The 8,343-nt window shown below is 26.4% G+C and overlaps 1 protein-coding gene across 4 annotated transcripts in view; it reads left to right on the top strand.

Moving 5' to 3' along the window:
• Positions 1 to 7,056, top strand: part of LOC101235827 (LON peptidase N-terminal domain and RING finger protein 3) — a 17,017-nt gene extending 9,961 nt beyond the window's left edge. For 3 of the 4 annotated variants that reach the window (XM_065812924.1, XM_065812925.1, XM_065812927.1), the window contains exons 13-15: positions 5,979 to 6,063; positions 6,473 to 6,561; positions 6,644 to 6,984. In XM_065812924.1, the coding sequence (XP_065668996.1) occupies positions 5,979 to 6,063; positions 6,473 to 6,561; positions 6,644 to 6,844 (375 nt within the window). In that variant the 3' untranslated portion in view covers positions 6,845 to 6,984. Of the gene's footprint in view, positions 1 to 5,978; positions 6,064 to 6,472; positions 6,562 to 6,643 lie in introns of all 4 variants that reach the window. The other variant, XM_065812926.1, reaches the window with a different exon arrangement.
• The last annotated feature ends 1,287 nt before the right edge of the window (positions 7,057 to 8,343 follow it).

The raw sequence follows: 8,343 nt of genomic DNA, 5'->3' as shown, positions 1-8,343 counted from the left end.
ACTCTTTTAGTTAAAACTACAAGTTTTAACTCTTTAAACTCTTTCAGCAATAACTTTATCTTCAAATCCGAAGTCTCCAATAAATTTTTGATGGAAATTTTCTTTTGTGTAAGTATGTGGAACCCTCTCCCAGTTATGGAAAAGCAGAATTAACAATGTTATGCAGCAGTTAATGAGTTTTGTAATACTATCTTTATTGATGAGTAAGATATAATAAGATTCTTTATCACCAAGCAATTAAGACAAAAATAACCTTTTGTTGTTGATGAAAAGGTAGTTGAGTAATCCTGATGGAAAATAGTGGTGGTAGGGAAAGTAAATATGTTAGGAGGGGTTTGGAAAACAAGTTCAACATCTGATGAGAGAGTATCATGTTTACTCGGCCCTACTACTTAGTAATATATGAACTTTGTTTAAAAAAAAATTTATAAACTTTTAAAAGATCTGATGCTCCATCCAAAATGAAACTCCTTCTAAACATGTTATTACATGTTTACAAGGAGTTTCATTTTAGCAAAATTTAAATAAAAAGAAGGAATAAAAAAGGTTCTAGCTTTTGAAAAATAGTTAAATTTAATTATGAAACAAAATTTAGTAATTCTCTTGAATAAAAATGTCAATTGAATTGAACTTGAGCATGAGCCTAAATTTTATTCTCTGTGTATACCTAAATATATTTATATGCAATATATTTTTATTTTATAAATAGTTCACAAAATGAAAATGTGTCGGTTATTGTCTTAAAATTTAGTAGTTTTTGAGGTGACGGAAAACTTAAACAATCTTAATAAGAAGTTTTCTTTTCTTTAACTTTTTCTAAACTTAATTTGTTTGAAAAGAATGAATATATACTGTCATTCAGATTTTGCAACAAAAGTGTGTGTTTTTTAAAATATTAACTACTTCATTTATCAAAATCGTTTACAGGATATCTTCAAAATTTTTAAAATATTGTAATACAAAACTTTTAGCATAACCAAATTAACATACAAATAAACAAAAGCACAAGAAATTTTAAACATAAAATGTATAGGTATAATAGGGTTTCTGAAAAACAGTGCTTTTTCAAAAAACAGCTGTTTTACTGTTTTATAATTTTCAAAACTGTTTTTTAAATCCGCACCACCTCCCTTTTATTACCCCCACTAACCCAACAGAGTTGCATCTTCTCTACTAAGATTCTCTATAGCAAGTTTAATGGGTTTCATTGCTTTTATTAAACCTAGCAAGGCATCAAAGTCTACATTATTGGCTAAACTTAAATCTGCCTTAAATTCTAATAAAGTTTCTCGAATTGCTGTCTCTGTCTTTATCAATGGCTCAAGCATTATTGGTATTGTGTTCCAACGAGTTTTTACATCAAGATGAAGTTCAATTTCTTTTCCTAATAGAGCCTTGGCTTTTGATTGAAAAACTTGATTTCGAACACTTACAGTTTGTATTTTATCAGTTTGCGTGAGTTCTTAAGTAAATTATTGTATTCAATATAATCTTCACAATCATCATTTATAAATTCAAAATTGGTGCCTTCGTCAAAAGAATCATTTTCATTGTTATTGTCATCACAGGGGTCGCTTAAATCTTCAGTATCATGTTTTTTCGTATTAAGTGTGTATACCATGATTAAGACACAATCAACCAATAACATCTAAATTTCGAATATACTTCTTGTTTACAGATGCCCCATCCTGAGTAGATGCAACCAAATTTTTTTTCATCGATACTCCAAACACATTTAGATGTTGTTTCATTATTTCAACCATATCAAGCGCACTGCATGAACTCGAATTAATCCTGTTTTATACGTGATATTATCAGTTTTATCATGAATATTAACTCCAAAATATCTTTGTCCTCTTAAAGTAGTAACCTCATCGACAGTCATGCTAAACTTCACTTTATTGGCTACTTTTAATTTTATGGTGTCAATCATTTTTTTTTTTTGCTTTTCATCAAAATCTTTGTACAAAAGTTTCATTACATCACTTTCGTTAGCAGGGAGTAAATCCATCTCGAGCTATTGACTGGCGAATGTATTTATTTCTGGTTGTAGCTCGAACTGAAATACCATCCATAGCCAAATCAGAAACAATATTTTGAAGCTTCTTTTGTGCAAAGAAGTCGCCAACAGTTTTTTGTCTCTTCTTGCTTGCTCTCTCATCTGTTGGTTTGATTGATTCTATTGCCTTATCTAAATAAAGTCCGTGACTTTTTAATTGATTTTTTAAGATATTTAAAGAGTTTCCTGAGCATTTTATTATTTTGTTACAACGCTGACACTGTCCTTCCAACTCTTTTGTAATTGGACTTTTCTGTTTTGTTGCATTTATTCGGACTGACGCTGCTAATAATATGAATAGAAAGTAAGGATATTAAGTAGCCATTTTACCCACTGTTGAAAACTAATTCATAACTAGTAACTATGCATTTATTTTTAAGTCAATGTAAATAAGAAACTGGTGCTAGAAGCCCTATTAATAACTCTAAAGAAACTCTTAAGAAACTTAATTGTTTTGCGAATGCATGAAAGCGTTCCAGCTTCTAATTTTTGTTGCTTTAACTTCAATTAAAAAAACAGTAAAAAAAGTCGTTTAAAAAACAGCTGTTTGCTGTTTTTGTATTTTCGTAAAAAACAGCTGTTTTACTGTTAGTATTGAACAGTGCTCAGAAACCCTAATAATTATAATTAAAAAAATCATTTTTTTACAATGTTTTTAAAGATTATTAAATTTAGATTGTCACGTAAGGATTTAAAAATTCCAACAATTGTTTATTTTAAATTTCCCCTCTCAACCTAGAAGAAGTGCGAGAAGGTTAGAAAAACTAATAATAACTGAGTATATAAAATAATTTAAAGATGCAGATAAAAGCAATCAAGGCAATAATGGTTTTGCAATAATGGTTTTGCAATAATGGTTTTGCAATAATGGTTTTGCAATAATGGTTTTGCAATAAATTGCATTCAAAATTAATTAGCTTCTGAATAATAATAAATAATTTTTAAATGGAGTGTTATTAATTTTAATGGCTGATAAGAAATCCAGAAAGTTTCTTTGGAAATTTATTAACTTATTGTAATCACAGCCTGTTTTTATTGATAAACAAATATGTATATGTATAATTTATTTATTTAAATAATTCATGTTTATTTATTTTCCTATTTAATAATTTTTGATCAGGGATTAACATTTATATTTAGTTAATTAACATTTTTTTTAATGAAAAATTATTAATTTTCTATAAAAAATGTTTTTGTACTGGCTTTCAAGTTTTTATATATACATGATTTTCACAAAATTTTAATTTAGTATTTTTTTATAAAAATATAAAAACCCAAAAATCTTTGTTTAATCCGTTTTCGAAATGAAGTTCTTAATTATTAAAACTTAAAAGTTCAAAATTCTTAAGTTTAAAATTGTTTGAACGTAGAACACTTACCTCCTGGAGTTTGTGCTATACATAGAAAAATATTTAAGCACTGTTGTCAGCTAGTTAATCAAAAAGTAGCATACCCAAATCCTGTATAGTACAAAATGTAATAGAAAATCTTCATTTTTGTAGCTTCTGAACACCAAAACCCAGGAATAAGTTTGTCATTTTCAAAACAGTCAATTTTGAGACTTCGAATCCTTGCTTTTGAGAGTTCTATATTCCTGACCTCAGTGTATCAATCTTAAAAAAAAAAATCACTAAAATTTTTCAGTGATTTTTTAAAGAAATCAAAACTTACTATTTATATTTTTCCAATCATGGAATTACACTTGGTTCTTGAAATTACCAACTGGGTATATGATTATTTAATAATATTCTTTAGGCAAAGTTATTTCAAAAGTCTTTTTGAAATAACTTTGAAAGTTACTAAGTCTTGTTCTTTGAAAGCTACTAACTAGTCAAACAAACATAGTAGGCCGTCAATCCGCAAAGAAGAATTCAGTGGAAACCAATGTGTTTTAAACAATATTAGCTGATATTGCTGCTTTTATATATGCAAACATTCAATGCTATTAAACATACATGTTGTTATGTATGTTTTACAGTTGCACCTTTAGAGATTCTTTGCTTTCTTTTTGGATAAAAATCTATAAAATACAAAGTTTTGGACTGAGCAAATTTCACAATGAGCTCTTGAAAATTTCATCAAGGAGTAGGAAACAAGTGCTTACAAATGAAATTTAGATCATCCAGTCATCCAGAGTACTACAAAAAATCTGAGTTGTACAACTGTATATATGCAATTTAATGTAAATACAAAATAAATAAATTTATAAAATTTTTGTTGCTGTTTTTCTGTTTTCAATTTTCTCTTTGGTTAGTAATTATTTTTAAGATTAAATTAAAATACATCACTAATTTTTAAAAACACACCTAATGCAAATTTTATTATGAGAAGTTACTAACTGAATAGTAAAACAAATTTGTAAAACAGTAAAACAATTTTATTCTGATTTAGGTTATTATTGAAAGTTTTATCTTTTTTAAAATAAATTTTAATGAAAATAAATCAGCAGTATTAGATAAATTTATTGAACATTGCTAAAAATATTTAATAAAAGTGTAAAAAGTTTTTTAAAGAACTTTTTTGATTTCACTTTCATATCTATGTAAAAAGAGCTAGGAAAAAATTTTCATACTTATGAAAATAAATATACTTTCATTTCTATGAAATATGAATCACATTTGAAGCATTTTAATGTGACTCACATGTTATTATATTGCAACTCATTTTAAAATTTAAATCCCAAATGTTATTTTCAAGTTCACTATTAGTAAGTTCCATCTTAAGATTACTAACAAGAGAAGTATTTCCCACGCATTTTAAAAACGAGTTTTAGGAAACCAGGCCTTCTTCCAAATAGGAGAGAGAAAGTCTGGTCTTATATAAAGATTTTAAGCTCTTCAAAGAGCTTAAACAAATATTTTATGATTAAATTAATTAATGCATGTACACTCCCCTGCTTATATATCTAAATCAATCTATGTATGTACACTCACTATCCCCAAATAAATCAGTTATGCTTAATAAAAGGAAAAATTTTCTAGTGTATAAAGTTATATTTTTGTAGTTTTTAAAAATAATTAAACTTAATTTCTTTACTTATTTTAATGCTTTTTTTACTTAAATGATGTTCAATTAGCTTAAAACAAGGCTAGCTGTCGCTTTTTATCCTTTGTGCATACTATATCAGAAAGCATATACATTTTTATTGGCGCGCAGTGAATTTTGAATTTTTGAAGTTTTAGAGTTTTAGTTTTCAAAATTCTGTCATAAGTTTTTGAGTTGTCTCTTCTTTAGGTGCATGTTAGTTTTGATAAAGTTTTCAGCGCTTTAATTTAAGCAAATGATTTCTAATGACTAAAGTAAAATAAACTTTTAAGAGAGAAATTTTAAAATAGATATAACTTAAGAGTAACTCTGTCTAAAAGAGAAATTTCAATGAGTATTTGTTCAGGTCAGAGTTAGTTGTATGTTAGTGTGAAAATATACATTTATAACATTAATGCTAGTAGAGAAAAAATTAGACAGACTATTTATAAAAGATTGCTTGAGCTAAACCGAATAAGTTAACTAATTTGAAACCTATTCATAATTAAAATCACTTGAAATTTGTGTGAAATAAAATATGGCTTGTGATTCTGATAATTTAATAATAATATGAAAGATTCATAATTTGATCATTATATCAAAAATTTTAAAATCATGATGTATTGATATCAAAAATTTTAAAATCATTAAAAATTTGTCTTCTGTTTTATAATTTACAAGTCTTTATAAGTATGCCTATAGAAATGAGAATTTTTTTATAAATTTTTTTTAAATTTAAATAATGTCCTCATTTTTATGTGATATTAATCTTATTATGAAAAACATGTTTATCTTATTTGTGATCTATGCTTACCAAAAAAAGTTTCTACTTACGTAAATTTTTGTTCCTGACTATGCGGTTAATAACACTGTAGTAATTTTTTTTTAAATATAGGTAATTGAAAGGTCTACTGTTGACGGATACTTTACAGCCAAAGTAAATTGGGTTAGAGACCAGCCAATACCTAATGATAAACTCAGTAAGTATCTTCTTTTGATCTTACTATCAGATAAGATAAAAAAACAAGTTGTTCCTGGGCAGCAGTCACAAGTATTTATTAAAAAGTAAAAAAGTAAAAAACTTCTATGGTCTCTTATGCTCCATTGAATTTTCAATGGAGCATAAGAGACCATAGAAGTCAATTTTCCCATATTTCCCTCGTGGAACTATGGGAGTTATAGGTAAAACACCATAGCAATACTTAAAGTATATTTTCAAAAGTTCTCTTTTCTATAAGATTAATTTCAATTCCAATAACGTATAACTTTGAACTTTTTTAAACTGATTTAGAAATAATTAAGTTCATCTTAAATACTATGTAATGCTAACATTTTGAAAAATATGTAGTATATTATATGCTTATGCAATGTTTAGAAATTTTTTTGTAGATTATCTAAAGAACCTTCACAAATCTACCTACGAAAAATCGATTCTGTTTTTAAAGACCGTACCTATTTTGACAATTCCTTCTTTGTTCGTAAGTTTTTTATGATTTTAGACAGTAATTTTAATTTAGCTTTATAAACATAAAGTGCTTTATAAATCATTCACTTTCTTAGGACCGCATGTGCAGTCAGTTTGGAACAATGCCTGATTTTGTAGAAGAAGAGCTAAATATGGAACACGGTCCTAAATGGATTTGGTGGATGCTGCGAGCCACAGTAAGCTCTGAGTTAACGCTAGGTGCATTTTTAGCTATGAATAGCGTAGAAAAACGTTTAGAATTTATCTCTGATCTGATGAGGGTTATAAGAATGTAATGTGTGATCTTTCTCGTGAACTTTTCGTAACGATCTTCTTGAACATTTTTTTGTCTGCGGATTGATCGGCGCCTGCTTTATTTTATAAAATTTTTTTATAATTTTTTCAAATTATTTATAGTTATTTGATGTGTAAAATGATTTACGATTTTTTTTGTTCATTTTAACTTCAAGCTGATTATTGAGACTAATATTTATCAGGTGTGACGTCATTTAGTTCTTTAATTTTTAATTTACTAAATGCCCACAAAATTTGGTCTCATTGTTCCAACATTTGTAAACAAACACTGAAAAACCAATGTGTTTATACATATATATATATATATATATATATATATATATATATATATATATATATATATATATATATATATATATATATATATATATATATATATATATATATATATATATATATATATATATATATATATATATATATATATATATATATATATATATATATATATATGTATATATATATATATATATATATATATATATATATATATATATATATATATATATATATATATATATATATATATATATTAATATTTTGTTTTGTAAAATTTAAACTATATTTTATTATTTATTGATATTCAGATACTATTTTGTTATGTAAATATTTAGAGTATGCTTTTATTTATGATAAAAAATTCAAATAATAATAAGGGCAAACATTCGTAATATTATATGTATTAAGGAACAAATTTGTTGTAGACGGCAGCCAATAAAAAATTTTGATGAACAACTTAATTTCGCTTTATCGTCGAAATGGTAGCAAAAAGTTGTATGTCATTAAATTCAAAGCTTGACAATAATACAAATATCGATAGCCAAAACTATGACGGACAATCGTGCAACTCCGTGGTAAAGATATTTTCTGATTGACTAAATAACAGAGGACGAATGGCAGATTGTAGTAAAGGCTATTTTGGTTACGATAATGCAATAAAAGCCAAACCTAATTTTTTATGACTTACGACTTATTGCAGTCACTACGACGATATAGGTGATAATATTCTATCTTTCACTTTTTGTCTACTTTTCAAGTTTGTCGTGTTATTTTTTTATTTAAAAATCTAATCACTATTATTTTTATTAATTTAATTTTAACTTGTTGTACTTACAATTCAAAAACCTTGTATTTAACATTTATGTAACATTCATCTTTGATATTAAAATAACTTGTTGTATTGAATATCCAAGTGACTTGTGCTGAGACGCAATGCGTGATCTGTGCTAAACGCAGTTGTGTTAAATATCCTAAACGCAGTTGTGTTAAATATTTAAACTACCACTTCTAAGCGCAGTTATGCTGAAATGAATTCTTTGAATAAAGCATACGACTTCGGATTTAAAAAAGATTGACACTAGCACAAGTTGGACATCTGCGGTTCTGCTTGTGAACAGAACCTTATTCAGGTTGAAGTGGGATTTTCGTGTATTGACAAACTTACCGCCATATACTCAGTTTTCACGCAAATTAAAATTTG

This window comes from Hydra vulgaris, chromosome 12 (genome assembly GCF_038396675.1).
Source record: "Hydra vulgaris chromosome 12, alternate assembly HydraT2T_AEP".
Classification (NCBI taxonomy): Eukaryota; Metazoa; Cnidaria; class Hydrozoa; order Anthoathecata; family Hydridae; genus Hydra; species Hydra vulgaris.
The sequence above is the reverse complement of the archived record's forward strand: the minus strand, read 5'-3'. Positions and strand labels throughout refer to the sequence as shown.